A 22815-nucleotide genomic window follows, 5' to 3' on the forward strand; every position below is an offset into this window, starting at 1 on the left:
TAATTGATTATTATTAGTGTATTCAAGTTTTTGTTGTGTGGAGGATGTTTTAACTCACTCTTGTGTGCCCAGTCTTGCACTGTCAGTATTTCTCGACACTTTGAGCACACAAAACTGTCAGTTTTCGCGACAATTGTCAGATTTCGTTTTCAGTTCTGTCAATTTCAAGCGCTACTAGCTCTACGACTACTGTAGTAGTCTACTTCAGCTCATATTAAAGGGAGTTTTCGTCGTGCGTGTAGCGCCCTTCAAGTTTAACTTGGACGGATATGATTTATAAAACTTCTGATTATAATATTTATACTATATTGTATTTTGTATTTATGTATTTTAGTAAATGGTCATTAGAACCACCGGCACCGTCCGGGCCCAAACAAACATATAACCGGGCCTCCCATGTAAAGTTCTAACCAAGTCAAAAGGAGCTCTTAAAAAATAATTTCTTGGAGTCATCTAACTGCTTAACTGGGAGAAGTGATTATTGCCTGCCTCCTGGTACCCTCTACTGATACGTTTCTATTAATTGGTAGTCTTTGATAGTATTAAACCAGAAAAAGGCTTATCCAATCTAAAGCGGGAAGTTGTCTGTCTGACGTCTGACGATATTAATTATTTTGGAGCATTGAGCCCCTTGATGACGTCATGTCACAAAGTTCAGCAAACGGACGGCGCGAACAGACACACTTATTTTATAAGATCAAAGTAAACTTTGTTAAATTGACCTTGACAGAAAGTCCAGGCGCGCGATTGGTAAGACGAACAAAAAAGGCGGGGGGGGGGGGGGGGCCTCTCAATAAAACAAATTGAGCTTTTCCGAAAAATGCACTTTGACCAGGAAATGGGAATTCTCAAAAAAAAAATGTTTGGTGAGGAAACGGTGCGCTAAATGGTCACTGAATTAACTTCCTATGAGGTCATTTGGGTTGGCCGACAAAAACCCCTGTTTCGGTGTATGCCGGACCCTTAAAGGCTGAAAGCATGGAATTCGAATTTTGAAAGTGATACTGATACTGATTTAGAGAGATCTGTCACCGACACAGGATAAGACGTTTTTAAAACAAGTTCAACATTATCAACAAATAATAGTTTACAATTCAAATTAAAATACATAATTTACCAAGTTTGTTACACGAATATTTATATGATTATAAAGATTAGTCAAAAAGTTGTGATGCTATAAAGTCTAAACAAAACTTTTAATGGCTGAAATCACCTCATCACATTTATAAATAGGTATCATGAAGTTGAACCTCTACCCTCGTCCTCATCTAAATAATTTTAGTCGCTTATTATAACTAGATCATAATTACCAGATAGTATCTGACGAAGAACGGACCATCATAAATATAATATCTTCACTCTCAGGTGACTACATAATGAATCAATCAATTAATATCCATCAACTATGGCATTGAGTTATGAATTCATATATAGAGTAAAAGAGCCTAACAATTCATGCTTACAAATACTGCCAAATATTCCCCAGACACAAAATGTAATGTGTATAGTTGGTTCTTATCAGCTCTTTGATGTTAAAGTTTTCGTTTAGATTTGAGTAGAATGAACAAATTTTGATTGAACGTTCTTATAATGTGTAAACTAACAGTGACATTCGCGTTAGAAATATCAACATTGAACACACCAGCTGCTGCTCCAATAACCGTGGATTTTTAATTAATTGTTTAGTAAAGGGTGTGCCACAATACTGCTTTCGATTAAACTTCATATTTATTAGGTGACCAGTTTCATCATTTAAGCCATTAGGCCCATTACAAAGGCTTTGGTTGATATAAAATTTTATACTTAATCTCTACAACCCTACGCCATTATAAAGTTACAATAAATATAATTAATCGCCACAGATTTAAGTGAAGCTTATAATGACGAGATACCACAATAGGAGTGACACTATGTAATGATCATTACTCAATATAATAACATCGCCATCTATATTTTAAATTCTATGGCGACATCACAATTTAATTTTAATCAAATTTAAACTCAAGACAGTATGAATATTAAGTATTTATCCCTTTTTTAAAGATTCACCGGTTATGAAATTGACCTTCTCTATTTCTCAAAAATTGTTATCATTAGTGACTAAAATCAAATAAATTATCAAAATCAAATTAATTCTCGTAAAAATATTACATTTCACGTCTTTCAGTTTGGTACATCGTCGAATCTGTTGAATATTTTTCGGGTTTGGAATTATCAGCGAATGACATTACGATCATTCATCTCAGACACTTAATAAAATTCACAACCAAATGAACAAATAAGATTTATAGTTTTATTTCAGCATCCCCGGACTCCATTTTTATGCATGTATCTATTCATCGATCATAACATTATAACAGATAACTCAAGAACAATCATAGAATATCCAGAGAAAAAACCACCGCTAAAGATTGCAATTCTAGGCTATTATGACATATTTGAACTAATTACAAGTACAACACTACAAATCTATATTACATTTATTGAAAATTATGTAACGTGATGGAAATATTTTAAACGGGTAATATCCTGTCCAAACCCAGGATACATAACATGAAGACTTTGTTGTAACTTTGTATGAAAAGCATTAATACATGACAGGGCAGATTTTGAACGTATATCGTGACTTCTCAAGAGAGAAGTGTGATTAAATGTGGCATCGGAAAAGGTCATGACTGTGGTCGTACTCCTGTTGGTCAGTTTTAAGGGAGAGAAGCTGAAGCAGGAAATAGAGTAAAGTTTCCCTAGGCGAACTTTGTGATGAGACAGATTAATTTTCAGAGCATTTTGATTGAATGCTATGTTGTTTACTATAAGGTGAGTTTAGCGCAGGCTGGGTTGGGTTCACAAGTAACGGCTCCTCCCTGAAAAAGGTGTTACAGATTATTAGGAATTGCAAAGAATGGCCCATATCTCCCTCAAATATAAGCTTAATTAAACGTCAAAATCTACAATTGAGACAGCTTATAAACCGGTAATCCCCGGCAAACACAAAATTTTCAAAGTTATGTTTGCTCGGCAACGTTTAAATAACTACCTTCATGGTTTCTTTCTGGCCCGTAAAAAATTCAACTTAAACTGCTTTAATAACATAATTATAAAATTTTACCTGGCAGGTACAGACCGTACACTCATCTCCGTTCCACCTTTCACTCTGTTCGTAAACTTTTCCAGCTACTAGACATCCTCCTTCTACCAACATCCTCTCCTCCAGCTTTTCTGCCTGTTTTCGTTTTCAGCATTATTCATTTTCATTTTCATTATTATTCAGTTTAACTTTCAATATTACTCAGTTCCATTTTTTATACAGTTTTACATTAAATCTTATTTTTCATTTTATTTACTGTCACTATCTTGTTGGAGGTTTTAAATTTAAATTGCAGCAAAACTCGCCAGTCATGAATATGGACGAAAATTGAATCACTATCAATCAGTGATAAACTACGAACTGTAAAGGTACCTTAGTCTCGACGAGAGCAACTTTATAGTTTAGCATATCCAACTGCCGGTTCATTTCATCAAGACTCTTCATCAAAGCTTCCAGATCATCTCTCACAGTCAATCGCGCGACAACTGCTTCATCAAACTCAGAGTCAGCTCTTCCCTCGATGGGGTTCGCTGGGGTTTCAAGCGTTAAGTTATTTGAATTATACAGATCTTACTATTACTATTCATCGAGAATCTTCAATCCAAATATTGTGTACGTTTACCGATAAAATCTCAAATGATATGTTCAGTGTTCACTTACCAGGAGTTTCAACAGGATCTTTAGTGACCACATCCTGTAGATCCTCACGAGCGTATGAAGTGGCTGGGGTCGGGTAGACTACCACAGTGGTGGCAGTTTTTTCCATACCACCTCTCCCCCCGGTGAGAGTGCCCCCTTCTGTGGCGGCGTCTGTGGCGGAAGTACCTCCATCAGTAGCAGCAGTGACTCTATCAGTGGTGTCAGTGCCTCCATCAGTAGCAGCAGTGACTCTATCAGTGGTGTCAGTGCCTCCATCAGTAGTAGCAGTGCCACTATCAGTGGTGCCAGTGCCCTCATCTGGAGGTGACCCAGTGGTTCCACCGGGGGTAAGAGTGCTTCCGAAGGTGCCTGTTGTGGTTCTTGGACCGTTAGATATGGCATCACTCGTACCGGTAAGATCAGTGGAGCCTGGTGTACCATCGTACAGGTACGATTGGTATCTAAGATAATCTGCCCCTAAAAAGAAATATCGTTAGTTTCAGATCGTGGTGTCCAGCTATTTGTTGACCGAAATAGTCAGCAAAACGCTGCAGGTCAGTCAGTATGTCAGTTTGGGTATTTATTGTCTTGTGAGTGAGAGCGAACAGTGAGTCAGTGAAAGCAGTATTAATGACATTCTCACTTTTCAGAACTAAGTGCCTAATATAATTAAGATATAACATCTAAACAGTTTTATTCCTGTTCCAAATGATCGAGGATAGTCAGGGCTACAAAACCTGACCAAGTTTAGCTCAATCCAGTACTGCGCGTTCGAGATATGAGGTTAAATATACCAAAAATAGGGGTTTTCTGGTGTGACATCATTGTAAATTTTTTGAAGTATAACCTCAATATCTCACAAACTATCCATTTGTGGTCTTTCTGAGTTACACTATCTGTTTCCTTTGGCAATTTCGGTTCAGAGTCAATTAAGTTTGAAACAAAATCTCAGTAAATGTGAAGGTTCTGAGGATATCAAGTTTGTAACAAGCGCGCGCGCGCGCGCGCGCACACACACATATGACCTCATATCTTCCACATTTAATGATTTTTTATGGAAATTCTTTCACTATCCTGTAGCACTCATGTGCTGAGTAGGATAGCATTCTAATCATGTCTTTAAAAGCTTTAGATAGATACTGAGGGAGAAAATTCATGCTTGTAACAAGCGCGCGCGCGCGCGCGCATGGCCCAAACTATAAGTTCAATGGACGGGAGGATTAAAGTACTTTCATACACACCAGCATGCTCATTGATGGCTTAAAATGAAGCTAAGACATACTCCTATCAGATCCACCATAAGTTAGATACCATAATAATCATTAAATGTGTCTAAAATGAGGAAGCTTTGACAAGTGCGAGTGGTTTTGGCAAATTTTGGTATAAAATGGGCCCTGAGATCATATTTTTCTCATTAAAATCACATATATCACGAATATTTATGTGTGTTGGGTGTATCCTCATTGGTATCAACCATTTCAATCATCTAGAGCAGCTTTCCTGATTCTTTATCTTATGAAAATGGGCAAAAAAGCTCATAAATAGTCCAAAACCGGTCATTTTCGCCGCTTTAATAACCTCATTCTTGGCACCCAGAACACTTTGGGTACTCAAAACATGATTTTTCGGATACCTCAGATCCCTAACTAGCACATGGAGCCAGAAAGAACAGCATGTAGAGACTTTTAAATTTCCATGGTTGAGAACCCAATGTCACACTATTCGTTCATTAATCCTGCTTTCACTGGAGTGATATTATGACTCTGTCTGACAAGGGCACCATGTTATTCATACGCTAATTAAAAACGCCACTCAAACGTTTATAACTCTTACCTCCACAGTCGACAAACGCAGAGTAATCAAATTTAGGGAGATCTTTACATTGGGTGAACTTGTGAGCATCTGAGTTGTACATGAATACATCCACTGGGACTTTCTGGGGTTTAAAGTCTGGGTAAAATACCAAGTTGTAATAATTTATAGGTATTGATTTACTAGTAAAAACTTGTGCGTAGATACAGGATGTAATGATCTAGCATGTTCAACATTTCAACTTAGAACGTTTTAGGACGGAATCTTCCAGCAAGCTCCACAAACCTCGATTTTGTCTCCACTATCACAGAAGACCTTGGCCATGGTGATCTTCTTTATCTGTCTGATCTGCTCCTGAGTGAAGTGCTTATCTGATTCAAACCAGAACCTGTCTCCGTCTCTCACTCTCTTGAACTGTTCAGCTATGATGCATCTGTAAACAGGAATATTTTTAGTTAACGTTAGAATTAACTATTCTTAATTCTACAGACATGTCCAATTTATTCAGGATATGAATGATCGAATCAAGATTTTCAAACTTAACCATAATACGAACCAAACTTTTATTGCTCAGACTATCACAGTCTAAAATATCGAAGAAAACAGTTCAGATACTTTTCTACAACAAATGCTAACTACCTGAATGTAGGACCAACTAGACCACCCTCCACAATATCCTCCTCAAGTCCACCAACCCAGAGATCAATCTCGTCAACTGAAGAGTATAGCTCGGATAGGAGCTGTCTGGTTGTGGCGTTCCTAATCTCACCCTGAATTGTTGTGATGGTATAATTTGCAGAAAATCTGGTTAAACGGAAACATGTATTAACACGAGTGCTGAGACTTAATTTTCAGTATTCACATTATAGAGATTATGTGTAAAGAGTTGAAATCACAAATACAAACACAACTCACGGAGCAATTGGATCAGACCCTAACCTGAAGATCGTGGAAGTCCAGAGCTCGTCTCATTCCACAAACTTGTCTCATGTCATTGTAAGTTGGGATAGCGTGGTCACGTCCTCTCTGTATGTTGATTGCTGCCAGATCCAAGGCTACCTACAATTATTATATCAGTGACTGCGAGGTTCTGTTTTTATGAAACGAACTTCTGACGCGGCGAATTTGGTCTCATTTGATTGCAGTAGAGAAGTAAAACCGTGGTTACAGTTTACACTATCATCAACCTGAAGACGTTATCATATATTATTTACGAACCTGAGCCACCACATGGAAGAGTCGTTCAGTAAGAGAGTCAGACAGTTTACCGTCAGGTAACTTCAGATTCTGCATGATCATTCCTCTGATTATTGGATCCACACCACCTGGCACGGACGATATTAGATGAGAATTATATTGGAATCTAGAACCCTCATTATATTAGCTATTAGAGGAGTGGGGAGGGTGTTGCTAAATTCGATACAGAGCATTTTCTCATTTGATCAAAAGTTGATTGATCACTGATATCAACTTATGGGATAACAATGCTGACGAGTTCCACTTACCCTCGTCTAAGAGTCTGTAGGGAGTAAAGAAGGAGTTGTGTAGGGGCATATCTCCCAACTCAAACTTGTCGTAATTCTTTCCTGTAAAAGAACTTCACGTTAAACTTGACATTTTGAATTACTTCTTGGTGGAAAGTAAAGGCCTGGTATTCCTTTAATTGGGCCTTCATTACTGGGTTCTATACTCACAATTTCATAGCAAATATAAATGAGCCCTCGAGATATTCATGAGATTAAAGAATCTTGCACTTTGAACACGATTGGGTAAAGTATTGAGCTATTTAAAATTTCCTACTTTCTCTGTTGAAATATAGGCGGGTCCTTCATTTGATAACATGCCACCTGTCATCGTTCTAGGATCACGATTTAAAGTTTGCTCAATGAAATGCACGTGGAACAGTGGGTTAAAATATCAAGCTCTACATGCTCTATATGATATTATTGTGGAGAGTCAACATTATAGCTGCATACTCCAAGCTGGTGCATATTGACTCAGACTACGATCACAAGTTGCAGATTCAGTTGTTTTGTGGAAATTCTCAAGATAACGGCTCAACAACTTGCCGCTCAACATTCCTAAAATTTCTAAAAATTAACTGGTATCTAATAGTAGGTAAATAACTTTAAATTTAGTCATCTATCAAATAGAAGTTTTATTTTTACCACTAACGAAAAGAAATTACTCTCTTAGTTACCCGCTATAACTAAAAGACGTATACACTCAGCGCTAAAAGACTCTAACAGGTATCAGAGACAGATCTAATTACTAATAGGACCGAGAAACTTTCATTCCATCAACAAGCTGATTCGGCGGTTTAGGCAGCGCAGACTGCTCAACTATTATACTGCAATGTTATATCAAGGTTAATTAAAGATACATATAATGCTGACCTCGTCTAAAGAGAGTAGGTGGAATGAGGGTGTGTCCGAATCTGAAAGCGGCGGTAGAGAACTCGTTTAGAAGAGAGGCGTCCACATCGGAGTCGTAACCAGTGTAGTCACCAATCTGCTCCATTCCTTCAACTCCTAGCACCTGGATCAAAAGGTAACTTAGTAAAAATAAATAGAACAAAATGCAAGTTGCAAAACAGCTGTGGTTGTTATCACGACTAACATTCTCCCAGTTTCGAGACAAAATGATGAGAAAATAAGATTGTAGGATGAAATTCCAGGTGAGAACAAAAGCAAGAGACAATGGAACTGAAGCATGAACCGTACCTTGGGTAAGTACTCCTGGTATGTGATATGCTGCATGACACCTCCTATAATCTTCCTGGCTTCTTCGTAGATACGATCATCGTTCCACTGGGGGTTCACTTCAGCTAGATTGTAAGCTATCTCGTTGTGCTGTCTCATGAACAGGGTGTGAAGGGTGGTCAGGCCTGGCTGCTCTGTTACTCTGAAGTCTCCTGCAGAGATTTGGATTGAGATTATACTGTCTCTCAACTGGTGAAGTGGTTAGAATTATAATCCGGTTATCCTATATATTTGGTTATTTTTAGATATTATCAGATTTTTAAAATACTGTATGCGAAGACCTCTATTTAACAGATCACATCAAGTTAGGTTACCTGCAATGAAGCAATCCAGGAATACAGTGGCAGCTCGACCAATACACCTCCTGTCACTCTCCATTTCTTCAGGAATAAGGTTGTCTTCGATAGGTAGGAAGTGTTTCCCGGGAATTGACTCCTCTCCAACTCTCAACTGACCTTTGTTGGCAGATCTGAGGAAATTTGAATAAATATTCCACAATGATTTTGCCCAATTTAATAAAGGTTCTCAAATTCGAATGTAGCTTAAAGCCGAATTTTTCACGACGACCGAAGGTATTTATTATTTAATCTGTACCCGACATGACAAAGTTTCTTTATGATATAATAAATACAGATGCTATACCAATAAAGAGCGAGTAAAGTGCGACTGAAACCTGTCAAATTTAAATTAAAGCAATTTTCTGGACATATAGAAAATTTACAGCATCTGTATTTTTATTACTTTAGTAATGATACTATTATAGTTGGTGCTTGTATCTTAGTCTACATAAAATGATAAAAGTGATCTTATGATTTGAATCATCACTTTTTAAAATCAGAAGGTCAACTCTGTAACTCACATAGTTTGCAACAAATAAATAGGTGATTTACGTTTCTATTAAATGTACATATCAGTAAAGTCATTCTATGCATTGGAGTCAAATGCTTGACCGATGGAACAGTCGATAATACATCTCCTCAATAATCACCTGATTTCTCTAACTTCTACCTATTATTGCGGTTAGTTGTTTGAAAAACGTAATCAAACACAGGAAGAAGAAACACATGAAGCTAACCGAACTTCTCAGAAGTCATAAAAAAAAACTACAAGATATTTCCTTGCGTTTGAAACTACTTATAATGTCAAATCACTAACCTGTCCCGGAGAGTCTCCATCTCCTGATCAGCACTACCGTACACAGTACTAGCGTCCAGGAAGGACGTCACCTGATTCAACTGCTCTCTTACTCTCGTTTCCTTACCGAACACACTCGTGTCACCGGTACCTGTTTGTAGATTATTGTTACAGCTAAACGAGAGTTTTAGGGAGAAACTGCGATCACAATTCTTGTTTATTCTTGATTGGAATGTTCGGTCAACAATCTGAAGTGGAAGACTTACCACATATTGAGGCAGATCTAACGAAGGGCATACACGCTGCATCTATCCTGGAGTCATTGCTGTGGACCTCTATTGGGAAGCAAGGCATGGTGTTTGTACAGGTTTGTTCACACCGTACTCGTAGGAATGGAGCAAATGATGTTTCACTAGGTCCTGCCACTGTCTAGAGTTGTTCGACTTGTTGAGAAGAGGAAAAAAGGAGAAGAAAGAATACAAATGTAAATGGCATGTACGTTATTGTATTGCAAAAAAGTAAAAGGTTGATTTTAAAATATCCAAGGGTCAATTGTACAGATTCTGTGGCTCACCTGAGCAAGATCGTGGTCGACGAACTGACCGAAATGCATCATAAGGACACTAAACTGAGAGTGAGCCTTGGTAGTGTAGGTCCGGATCAGACGCTGGGAGATCATTCTGGCAGAGGGAAGAGTACGACCCCAACCACGGGGAGTATTGTACCTGGGAGCAGGAGACTGTTACCTCAGGTTACCTACCTACTACTCGTGGGACTGTATTACCTCAGGAAAATCAATTATATCTGTCTGTAAATACTAAATGCTTAATTATGGAAATTTCTTGGAATGAATTTAATTGATCTTAGCACAGAGGGTTAACTGGCAATGAGTATGAATGAGTTGAGTTCACTAACTTGTTTTCGTAGAGAGCGGGAAGGAATCTGTTGATCTTGTTAAGGCTGGAACCCCAGGTAGGGTGCTTGATGTTGTTACAAGTTCCGTCGTGGGACCTGAACGACATACCCTGACACCTCATCTGACACTTGGGCTGTCGTTTCTGAGGTAGTACGCGGTATTTATTTATCTGTTTAAAACTGGAAAATAAGGAAATATATGCATAAATTACAGAAAAGGGTAAGATACATTTTCCCCAGCTGTTAAATTGCGAAGAGAATCGGTATTTGGTAATGCTCGTTACATATCTTATTTAATATTTATCTGTGTCTAGACTTTTGGCGCTGATGATATGATATTATCAGTAAATTATACATTTGACACGGGTCAGAACGATTTAATTTCATTGCCAGAACCCGGTTTTATGTTCTCTGTACTAAGTGATTTAAACTAAACTGTTAGCACTGAAGCCGGCAGAAGCCTTATTTAATAGTAAACAAGTGACTATAATGTTTAGGTTATAGTAATACACATTGTAATTTCCGTTTCTGCAAGTCAAGAAAGTTAACCCATGAAAATCATAATGCCTCTAAATGAAGAACAACGGAGCCTGGAGTATGACAATTTTTACACAAATTAGTGTGTAACAAAATATTAAATGTATCAAGAATCAAGATAATTCAGCGTACCCTACGGTGACAGCCAGACAGATCTTCAAGATGGTCAATAGCTTCCGGACTGAGCAGAGAGCCAAGAGGTACGTTGTTCCTCTCCATAGAGGTTACGTTCAGGGCTTCAATTTGCTCGTGTATGTAGTCCATCGCGTGTTCGAATACCTCTGCTGACTGCAAAATGTCGGGAAATAACGTACACAAAATCATCTCTTTTTTTGTATTAAAGACCAAAATTTCAAATGCAAATTGTTCAGCAGCAATGTAATAACGGTTTAAAAAGCTGGTTACTGACCATTGCCATGTATAGTGCCTGTCTAGTAGGCTGTCTGACCATGTGGAACAAGTCTTGAGGGGTGGGGTTGAAGTTAGGTGCGTTAAAACGGGCTCTGAGGGGAACAGTTTTAGTATCAAGTAAAACGGAGAGATAGAGTTATTGTAAACAATGTTACTAGAAAGTTAGTGATCCATGTTATTTTAAATCACTGTGACAGAGTTGAATCTATAAGCCAATAGGTTACGTTGATTGCAACAGATTGATCAGACTGCATCTAAAACAAGTGCCAATTTACTTGAGGATGATTTGAGTCTCCTGAATAGCACTCTGAACGAACTCCTGAGCGTAATCTAGAGCATCCGATACGAATCTGTCTCCGGGGAATGGTGTGGCATCTGGGGACAGGAGGGTTATACAACTAATATTGCTCGTCACAGTTCTTGGTTATTGGGTATTGTTTGCACTGTGCATAAAGTTCAAATATCCACGACAAAAAAATGTACAAAAAAGAGGTTGTCATTTTCGATGAACTCAGACGCCAACTTCTGATAATTCCACTATCCGTGTTCTAAACTTTACAAAACTCACCAGTGACTGCTAAAGAGAACTCATGTCGACTGGTACCAGCCAGATTGCTGGCTCTACACTCGTAGAAACCAGTATCTTCGAACTGTATGGACCTGAACACCAGTCTCTCCTGTACCTCTCCTGGCCGGGTTACATGTTGGATCTCATAGGTTTGGGAGAAGGGCAGATACTGGTTGTCCTGAGGGGGAGGAAGGTTAGTTTTTAGTAAGTTTGGGAATAAGAGAAGGGCAGAAACTGGTTGTCCTGAGGGGGAGGAAGGTTAGTTTTTAGTAAGTTTGGGACTAAGAGAAGGGCAGATACTGGTTAGTGGTTGTCCTGAGGGGGAGGAAGGTTAGTTTTTAGTAAGTTTGGGACTAAGAGAAGGGCAGATACTGGTTGTCCTGACTCCTGAGGGGGAGGAAGGTTAGTTTTTAGTAAGTTTGGGACTAAGAGAAAGGCAGATACTGGTTGTCCTGAGGGGGAGGAGGGTTAGTTTTTAGTAAGTTTGGGACTAAGAGAAAGGCAGATACTGGTTGTCCTGAGGGGGAGGAAGGCCGTTAGTTTTTAGTAAGTTTGGGACTAAGAGAAGGGCAGATACTGGTTGTCCTGACTCCTGAGGGGGAGGAAGGTTAGTTTTTAGTAAGTTTGGGACTAAGAGAAGGGCAGATACTGGTTGTCCTGAGGGGGAGGAGGGTTAGTTTTCAGTTAGTCCGAGACTGAGCATTTTCCAAGGCTTATCTAAATCTCTGTTAGAAAGTGGGTGTGTATTGGTTCTGTAAAAGAGTGGTACTGTAAACCTAGATGTCGAATCATGATAAGACAGTGATCAGCTATTTTAATAAGCTCATTTTAACAGGATTGACCGAGATGATACGGTAACATCAGTCGATAAATAACGACAAATATTTTCATAGATTAACACCACTTTCATGCCTTGAAGCTGCTGATCCCTATTATCAGTAATTCATTTGAGTTACAGCTGATGTCCAGATAGCATGAACTGACACGGGTTACGGGAAAGTGGTGACACACCCGCAGGAGCTACATTACTCTTCGACATGTTAACCTCATTACGTGGCTTCTTTCCTTTACTTCAAAACTCTGAATACATTGAGTTCCAATACAGCAATACCTGAATAACTCATTCACTGGCCATCACGGTGAGTTTTAAACTAAAAGGCGGCGCGTATAATCAGAATACTTTATCTTCAGTATTGTTGCTAACTGGAATTATTTTATGCCGACACCCTCTTCAAGGCTGAAATTTCATTTCTAACAAAACTGCCAAAACACCACGTGATCATTACTTGGGGCGTTTGATAATGGCATTATATTGAACAACTCTCCATTTCGTCTGGCTGGATACAAATAATGGTTCTTTACACGTACGCAGAACAGTGAATGACATGACTAAAGGTATGCAGGTATTAACACCAGTATCACTAATCGGGACTACTTGTACTAATCGGGACTACTTGTGCGGCGCTATTAATAAAACAGCAAAATGCCTTAAAGGAATGCAATTCTCACCAAATTGCATTTCAAGAATTTACAAATAATGAAGAATCAATCGAATGCCAACATAGTGAAGACGTGCCTAATTAATATTTATATTTAGTTAGACAGTGGATAAATTGCTTAATAATAACTTGCCTTGAACCATTCGATAACTGGAGTGGGACTACCGAACACTGAACAACTGAATACGGCACTGCCTCCAAACGGTACCCACGCATCTTTGGGTGGCTCCCTAAACTGAGGGGTAACTGAAAATATTTTGTTACTCGTCTCTAAAAATATTGTTCCTCAGTCGAATAAGTACGTTATACGGCTACGCCTGGAAATTTCATCTCGCGATTAATTTGTAAATCTCGATTAAATCTGAATTAAAATCACAAGTAAATCTAATAGTCCACTCACTAAGGACTTGTAAGATGGCGCTGGCCTCTGTGACTCCCCCGGCGTTGGTAGCTACACAAATATACTTTCCACTGTCACTGGGAAGAGGGAACCTGATCCGCAGGGTCTTGTACGCATCTGTTTCGTACCTTCCACTAGGGTGGTTCTCCGGCTCCACAATCGTTATGTTCTGATCAAACATGCCAGTTAGACATCATGGGTAAACTTAGTAGGATAATCATGAGGAGTTTAATTAAATATTGGGCAAGGTGTTTGAAGGTGTACCACTGTAGCCCTACAAATTGGTTGAGAAATTTGGTGATATAAAATTATAATAGAATTTAATTGGTAATCAAGTCAATTAATGTCAGTTGCCAAAATAAACTAGTTTTCAATATTATCTAAAAGCAGTTCGGCTGCCAATAAATCACCTCGAAAGTTTCGACTCTCCATGTGATTTTAGGGTTAGGGTTGCCATTAGCCCTGCACGCGATACCGATAATATCAGCATCAAGGGAGTTCGTATCTTGGGGTCTGGTCGTTATCTTGGGAGGATCTGAGAGAGAATTTTCAATATACCAAATCGAAACCAAGCAAAAATGTACAGTATTATGTAAACTGGTAATCAAAATTGGAGTGAGAATGTGTTTTAGTTAGCAGAACTTCTGAGTTGTGGCTAACCTAGGACGAGAACTCTAGAGGTGGCCCAGGAACTTCCTCCATCATTTGTAGCCATGCAGATGTACTGAGCACTGTAACCAGGTGTAACCTGATGAAATTATGTGTTAATGTTAAAATTCTTTCCCGGTTCTCAGAAAATATCAAATAAATTGTTAACTGGGAGTTTTTAGTATGAAGTGGAAATACTTACATCTCGGATGTAAAGATGGCCCTTCTCCGTGACCAGGAAGTTGCCGCCGGCGTAGTTCCGTATTTCCTCTTCGGTTAAATCGTCAGAAATCACTGGTACATTCCTAAGCTGACTTCTCCCTGGAGATAGTCGTCAAAATATTTTAACTATTGCAAGTGGAATTTACTGTTTGGTCACCAAGTTTATATTTCTGCAAACAACATCGTATGAGTTCACTTACACCTCATGCCATCATATCAAATATCAAGACTTTAAAAATAAAATGTGCCCACAAAAAACAAGTAACTAATATAACTTATAAAAGGTACAGTATAGCTGTGTTGAACACTGTTATTTAAATATAAACTAACTAACTAACAGTTAACATACCAACTCTCCACTCGATAGTAGGTTTAGGATCGCCCTGTGCTTCACAAGGTAAGTGTATCAGAGCTCCTACGTGCACTGTAACGTCACTTGGGGAGATTGCAATCGTCGGGCGGGCTAAAAAATGTACACTGTTTAACTTTAAGGTTATTATAATTATATCTATAATTATATTTATTATTGATATAACTAACGGGAACCTGTGTGAATGAATTACTAAAGTTGTGTAAAGAGACAACAATATTCATTTATTTTGCGATTATGAAATCACTTCGGGGTCCAAATTTGGAGATTTTAAGTTCTTATTCTCGTAACATGTCAACAGATATAATATAGTATATAAATATATATCGTCTCGTTTTATACATAATGTAGTAAGATTGATTTCACAAGAAACTTGTGGAAGTTTACGTTGAATTTATATTATATATTAACTTGAAATTCTATATTAGTAAAGGCGTACCTGGACACCCGTTTCGGCTGACTATGTAATATAACCACATAAACAAATGTCTTATCTATTCATTACCACATAACAGATCCCTTTAACGTATTGACGTAGGCCATGTCTTCAGGACTAACCTGCCATAGCAACAGTGACCTCCTTGATAGGAGTGTCGAACTTGGTGCACGTGTAAACTGCAGCATCGATCTCTTTTAGTCTGCTGATGTACATTGTACCGTCAGCAGTCACAATGTACCTTCTATCCCTGTAATGTTTATAATATTAACATATTATTGAGTACATATTTAATAATAATAACACGGAGTTGCTAGATTAATTAAACTTTGGAGAGTGTATAAAACTCAGGTCACGGTCACCAGATTTAGGTGGCACACAACTGTTACAAACCCCACGATATGTTATCATACCACCGAGCGGATATTTGTAATATTTTATACACATTAATCAAACTTGTCATATGATCGTGGGAGTCAGTCGATCGAGGAAGCCAGAAAATAGCCGCATTTTTAAATTGGCAGGCTTCTTATATAAAGATATCCCGGGAGAGGAGGCTTATATTATACACGTCAAACCACATAGAGTCGCCACGTATAAAATACTCAAATACAGGAATGTAGATTTAACGGAAAGCCGAGGTAAATTAGTCAAAGCTTCTTCGTGAATCACAGGTTAGATTTGCGGTGATTCTTATCAATCTTGAAATACAAAATTTCGAAAACCAACAAAATAAAAGAAACTTCGCAAACTATTTTAAAATGAACTAAAACTCACCCCAATGTCTTAACGTCTGTTTGTTCCCCGTTGACATTTTTAGACCACGTGACATCAGAAAAACCACATCTCAAAGCCACAAAACCCCCTTGTCTACCAATCTCGGTCTCTCTTATCGGCTCTGCGTCTTGGGAAAGGGCCCCAGCCAGCAGCAGGCTGAAGAGAAGGAGCACGACCATGCACTGATCTGCTTAAAATATAGGGTGAAAATTTGCTAGATTTGGGTAATAAATAATAATATAAAATAATGAATTTGAATGGTGGGCTACTTGCTAGGATTGTAAACATGTTAGAGGTATTAGAGGTGTTGCAACTTTGCAAGATGGCATAGCCAGCTATAAATATAAGTCCAGCTTCAGAATCCTGCAGTGTGCAAATGTACTGGCTGCAAGGAGCTCCCACGTATTATGTAAAGATGTAAGTACGTGATACATAATTCTAACTAACAGGTCTAAACATAGAAACTCAGCAACCTTATCAAAAACTTTCGACCATGGCAAATCCAGATTCCAGATTGTATTTGCTGTCTTGATGTCAGCAATAACAATATCAATGCATGAAATATTGTACGATATTTCGGTTACCAGCTTATCGGGGTACGAGATATCGTTATCAGGATCAACATTTTAGTTGTATAGCAACATTATAGCGCCAAAAAAGAAGTATAGCAACAGTATAGCGCCAAAACCGCAATATAGCAACAATATAGCGCCAAAAGTTGTACTGAAGCTGGTACTCAGTAAGGGCACATAATCTGTTAACAAGATGTTTAAAAAAGAAGTGTGCGGTTCACTGAGTTTTTGAACGACTGAAGAGTGAAGACGGGTGAGGACAGGAAGATCACAGTGACAAACAACATGACATCTACACATTCACACGTATTATAGTAGTAGTACGTATCAGCTCTTATTATTGAAACTGGAACGAGAAAGGCTGATATAATTACGGGATCTTAGTTTTGAAGGATATGCACTGATACTAAAGCTGCAAAGCAAGAAAAAACTCGAAAGGCATAAACTAGTAATTTATATATCTGATGACAGCACTGCAGGTATACTTTTGAAGTAAGTTAGATCAGAGAAAGAAAACCTACTAGCTACTTACAGAATACAGACGCCACAAGGGCACAACGTTTTAAACTTAAGGCTCGCTCATTAAATCGCTGAACGTGTCAGACTAATTAAACTGCTTACTTTTCAAGCTTCAACGCACAACTAGGACGTACATTTAAGATTCCTCAGCTTAGAATGACAACGTTTATCAGTCTGTAAATGAAATTTGAGCGTGTTAACGAGGCACTGTCTACACATAGAAACGGATAACAGAACTACAGGATGAGAACAACACAGAACATTTCTGGATCAAGGGTTACAAATGGATATTCTGTGGAACAAAATATTACACCGGATTAGAAGGGTCTCCAAATAAGATCATTCCAACAATCGACTTAAGAGTCAGTATGTGTTGATTATATTATGGTGCGACTTTTTCAACTCTAAAACAATTGTTCGGGAAGGAATAAAATGGGGGGTGGAAAAATTAACACCACATTCAATTATGAAATGAAATGAAATGATAAATGTTCCAATACAATGGTGACTTTCTATTTATTTAACAGGCTTTTAGACAGAGATTGAACGACCAGCTTATTCCAAACACAAAGGCGTTGGAAAATAGAAACATCTCACACTTCCAGTAGATCAAGGTTCCGAGATTCGTTCACGATCGAATTTAGTTTCCACAAACTATCCTTGTTAAGACAATCGTATTAATAATTCATTTGGGCACTGCAATTGTAGACGAAGGAATGAGTCTCTGGAGAATCAAATAATTAAGATTGAAACATACTGTTGACTCCTTGTTCACCTAATTTTCCGTCTTGGTGATGATTATTTCCAATACTACGTTTGGGACACCTCACTCCATAACTGATTGTAACTTGGTATAAATTCACATCGAGGAGATCTTGTAGTTGTACACGTGTATCATGATTAGATAATCGTAGCCTTTCTCATGGAGGGTATATTACACCTAACAAGGGGGTCCTGATCAGGTCATTTGTCCACGTTGCAGGTTTTAGCAAATAAATTTACCTGTGCAGCTTTAAAATGAGTTTGCATTGCCACAAGTAATGAACTTGTAATTCCGTTAATTTCACTGAATGATTTGATGCCTTCATGACGCATACTCAAGACATGTTGTGTATAAGTGAAAGATTGCTAAATTGTTAAACCTGGGTATTAAGATATATGGAATTGTATCCTATTAGGTGTCTGTATGAACTGTGAGATGCTGATCTAATTAAGTTCTAGGAGGTTAAATAATCTACATAGGGACTCTGATGCCTGATCAAATATCTCCATCACAGTTAAAGATATCAACTTAGTATCAATACGACAGCAGAAATCATGAATGCGATATAGAATTCAACGCGTGGGACCGTTTGTTAACAACACAGAGTCAATTTAGAGACCTGCTCCAAAACAAAGGATTCAGAATTCAGGAACAGAGCAGAGTGATTGTATTCCTTTCTTGTTACAACTCAAATTTAAAACCACGCGTGAGAATACAAGAAAGCAATAATTTTTCAAATTCTGATACATTGTACGACAGACAAGCATCTCTATTATAAATACGTGGTCATCACAAAACTGAGCATTAATTCTGCTAAGTTTAGAAATTACTGACTGCGGAGGAAAACCACTCTAGTAATTTTAGTAATTCATAAGATCTACTAATAAAGGGCTTAAAATCGTTATAGTATTTGGGTTGGGAGTCAACATGAGTCATGACAGTATCAAGTTATCAATCACAATGGTTCGGCTGGTCTAAAGAAGAAGAAATCCAGACTTTTTATCGTAAAAATGTATAAGACCAAAGACATTACTGCAGTGATTACGTTATTTGAAAATAGACAGGCTTCTTTCTCCCCCTGCTGCATCATAAGCGGTTATAAGAAACTGCTAAAAAATGTTACATTCTTAGATTTATATGCACATGTTGTACGTAAGTCGTAACTGGCGAAGGTTCGATCAAGATTTGCATTGAAAAGTCTCGATTTGCACAAGGCTTCTCGTGATGAAGTTGAATGTTATAGCAAAGTTTAACATAAATTTGAAAGTCAACTGCAGGTTTGTAAATTGTAATCAAAACGCACTAAGAAACTTCAGCAGCTTATCTGAGGAGCAAATTAACAAGCCGTGACAGACAAACAAATTTGCACGATTGAAATATCAAAATCTAGCTTGATTAATGATCTACCAGGTCACGCCTGCTTTTGCTCTTTTGGTACGATACAAGAAAAAAATGCATTTGTTGAAGCTTATGCCTTATACCAACTTACTGGATCGGAATATGCCCGAGTGAAAATGATTAACTGTGACTGAAATGACCAAAACTAAGAAGTATTACAGTTTTAAGCAAATGGCTATTTTGAATCGCAAATTAGACTTGGTGGGTGCACTGTGTAATGCAATTATGTTGCGTCAAATGGCAGTAAAACAAATATTCAAATACATAGTATGTAGCCTGCAATAAGCAATTGACATAAAAAACACAGTGGTCGGTCTTCTTGGATACTGGCAAAAACTGACAAGACGTTCTGTAAACACAAAATAAGGGTGAAAAGTAGAAAAATCAAGAGGATACTGAATACTGATAGAAAAATGCATTTAGAATTAGATAACGATATCGCTTCACGACAGACTGCGGAAGAAGAAACAAGACCCGTGTCCAATTTTCAAGTTGAATGGTGTGTGTAGGGTCCGATCCCATAATATGGCAGTGTGTACATAAATATTGGAAATTCTCGGGCATGTACTGAAGTCTGAACTGAGAACTAATTATAAAAACACGCAGAAAATAAAGTAAGTGTGAAGTACAAAAAATGCACATCCGCTAATTAAGACCACGTGCTCTGACTGAAACAATAATTGGGCAGACACTAATGGACCGGCGAATACAGCAAAAACCCGGGTGTAACAGAGGAGTATCAAAATATCCCCATCCACCCCACCACGTCCGAGTCACGTGCATCTATCACGTGATTCACGCGCCGCGCGCACGTGCTACTGAAGATCATTGCAAAGCAAGGGTCACGTGGTTGGAGTCACATCACGTGATCTGTCGGATGATGGTGACGTCATGCAGACACACGTCCAGAGTTCTTACGAGTGGTCTGTGCGATCATACCCGTTTGTAGGAGCCCAGTGTTCCCATTGAGTGATTGATTACATGATAATCTGATAACCTGATGATACCCTGATGTTCCACCTAACATTACGTCATATTTACTGCCCGACACCTCTCTCCCTAAGGAAGCTCTATAGCGGTTACTGTGTCAACATGATATGATATGTACCCATATTTAACTGTATGTGTCATTACACCCTACTGAAGTAGGAAATCACACTGACTGAACAATCGCCATGTCCGGTAACGCCGGGAAGCACGCGTTAAAAAACGTTAAAGTCAGAGCGTGTTTGTTTGTTTGAAGCCTGACGCAGTTTTTGCAGGATATGAAGGCATCAGCTTCAACTTCAAGTCCCAACATCAAAAGTGTTATAAAAAAGTGGAACACGCAATGAAACCAGAACGATGAAATGAACGTGAAAACAGAAAGTATATAATTGTACGTACTTCATAATCATTGGGCAGAACTGTGTACATACCTTTCGCAGGACACATATTATATTATATATATATATACCTTATCGGACCTTATTTGGACGGACATTACTTGAACGGACATAATTATGAACGGACATTAATATGAACGCTAGAAGGCAATCAAAACCATCAAAATCCTAATTTTTTTTCATCTTTTTTTGACGTTTTGTTAATTTTAGCAAACGATTTTTAAATCCATTTTTCATACAGTAAGCTTATCTGCGCTGTGCAGATAAGGTACGAAGGTACCTACAGGACTAGATTAGATGCCGGCGGTCACATACTTAGGGAGATATCCCAGTTTGTCTTCTACTTTATCGAGATGGGTGGTATGGTAGAAGGTATCGTAGCTGACATAAGCCACCGAAGGTCGCCTATACCAAGTGGGGGGCGAGAGATAAAGCTTAAGCTGTACTTTAGGCATTCAAGTATCTCTCTAGTAGAGCAGTTGGGATCGTTCATTGCTCGGTACGACTACGAGTTGGACAGACAACCAGTTGTAAGAGAAAATGTGGAGGTAGAAAAAGCCGAAGATCAACTTCAAGATAGTATAGTGATCATGCAATAATGTGATATTTACAATTCTGACTGTTAAAATTTTGTAATACCTTGTTTTTATTAATTTAACGATATAGTTTAGTTTAATGATAGCTATTGAAATTTACTGAAATTAAAAAGTTGTCATATTCTGGACAAAAAGTTCGAATTGAAAAAATTTTTGAAAAAAATTCAACGGACTTTAACTTGGACGGACATTAATTGAACGGACTTTATTTGAACGGACATTAAGATGAACGCTAGGGCCTCCAGCGCTCAAGTAATGTCCGTCCAAATAAGGTCCGATAAGGTAAGCAACTGTCAGTGTCAAGTACAAATCCCGAGTAGGTGCGAAACGGTTGAACTTGAAGAATCAGGATAACAAAAGCTCACGATCTGTTATCTGATTTTGGGCGGTGGTCAGGCCAGGTTATAAAGTTAAGCAGCAATTGCTGCACAGCTTCCGAACTCCGAATGAGACTAATATCTTGAAGTTAATTGGGCCCAACAATGAAAGGTTTGCTTGCAGATCTAAAAAAGAATCTAAGGATGTACAATGTATATGGAGATATAAGAATTTGTCACAATAGTTATAGCCGTGTCATGAACCCGCATAAAAGCTGCAAGATACATTTACAGTAACTTAGCCTCCAAAAACCCCAATTAGATGGGAAACGTTAATTTTTTAGGTTTATAACTTTTAACTAACATTACTTTACTCAGATTTTACCGATAATAAAATGCATGGCAAACAAATTGGAGAGGCTGGCGCCTTCCGATAAGATTATTTAAATATGCATAACAATTAATCAGAGCTACTTATTATAATATGTCAAAGTTTAGGTTTATTGGATCTTAACCTAAACGGTATTTTGTCGAACTGAACATCTTGCACTCTTTGAACGACCCCTATTGCTTGAATCTCAAAAGTGAGGAGCTGGAGGCAAGTTTTACAGGTTCTAATATCATGTAACTGTAAGAGTAAGACATCGGGATTTAGGCCATATATATTATTTTGCTTTTTTATGGTGTTTCTCTGTTCTCGAACTAATATTTTTCATTACTTTCAACACAAATGGATAACTAATCTGCTCAAAAATTTTCAGTTTCACTTTCAATATCTCAATATTACTCAGTTCCATTTTTTATACAATTTTACATTCAATTTTATTTTTTATTTTGTTTACTGTCACTATCTTATTGGAGTTTTAAATTGCAGCAGAACTCGCCAGTCATGAATATGGACGAAAATTGAATCACTATCAATCAGTGGTAAACTACGAACTATAAAGGTACCTTAGTCTCGACGAGAGCAACTTAATTGTTTAGCATGTCCAACTGCCGGTTCATTTCATCAAGACCCTTCATCAAAGCTTCCAGTCATCTCTCACA

At 38.1% G+C, this 22815-nt stretch overlaps 1 protein-coding gene across 1 annotated transcript; it reads right to left on the bottom strand.

The window, feature by feature from the left end:
• Nucleotides 1-1399: 1399 nt before the first annotated feature.
• Nucleotides 1400-22795, bottom strand: LOC134822636 (peroxidasin-like). Its single transcript, XM_063833775.1, has 30 exons — nt 22720-22795; nt 16219-16405; nt 15564-15691; nt 14985-15098; nt 14616-14734; nt 14426-14513; nt 14176-14300; nt 13766-13934; nt 13499-13611; nt 11867-12044; nt 11574-11673; nt 11297-11390; nt 11020-11175; nt 10351-10493; nt 10010-10160; nt 9702-9864; nt 9457-9586; nt 8616-8770; nt 8263-8453; nt 7936-8077; nt 7045-7125; nt 6758-6864; nt 6479-6598; nt 6179-6309; nt 5825-5972; nt 5561-5663; nt 3749-4204; nt 3461-3618; nt 3110-3223; nt 1400-2864 (listed from the first exon to the last, which is right to left on the bottom strand). The coding sequence occupies exons 2-30, from the start codon at nt 16395-16397 to the stop codon at nt 2811-2813; spliced, it is 4110 nt and encodes a 1369-aa protein (XP_063689845.1). The 5' UTR covers nt 16398-16405; nt 22720-22795; the 3' UTR covers nt 1400-2810.
• Between the last annotated feature and the right edge of the window lie 20 nt (nt 22796-22815).

Source organism: Bolinopsis microptera, chromosome 11, assembly GCF_026151205.1.
Source record: "Bolinopsis microptera isolate Bmic1 chromosome 11, MBARI_Bmic_1.0, whole genome shotgun sequence".
NCBI classification, from domain to species: Eukaryota; Metazoa; Ctenophora; class Tentaculata; order Lobata; family Bolinopsidae; genus Bolinopsis; species Bolinopsis microptera.

Excerpts from the sequence above, each read along its gene's own strand:
- LOC134822636 (XM_063833775.1), bottom strand. The coding sequence starts at position 16,397 with ATGGTCGTGCTCCTTCTCTTCAGCCTGCTGCTGGCTGGGGCCCTTTCC. Across the intron at positions 14,735-14,984 it reads TACTATCGAGTGGAGAGTTG|GGAGAAGTCAGCTTAGGAAT; the intron begins GTATGTTAACTG and ends GACTATCTCCAG. Across the intron at positions 5,664-5,824 it reads ATAGTGGAGACAAAATCGAG|AAAGTCCCAGTGGATGTATT; the intron begins GTTTGTGGAGCT and ends TTTAAACCCCAG.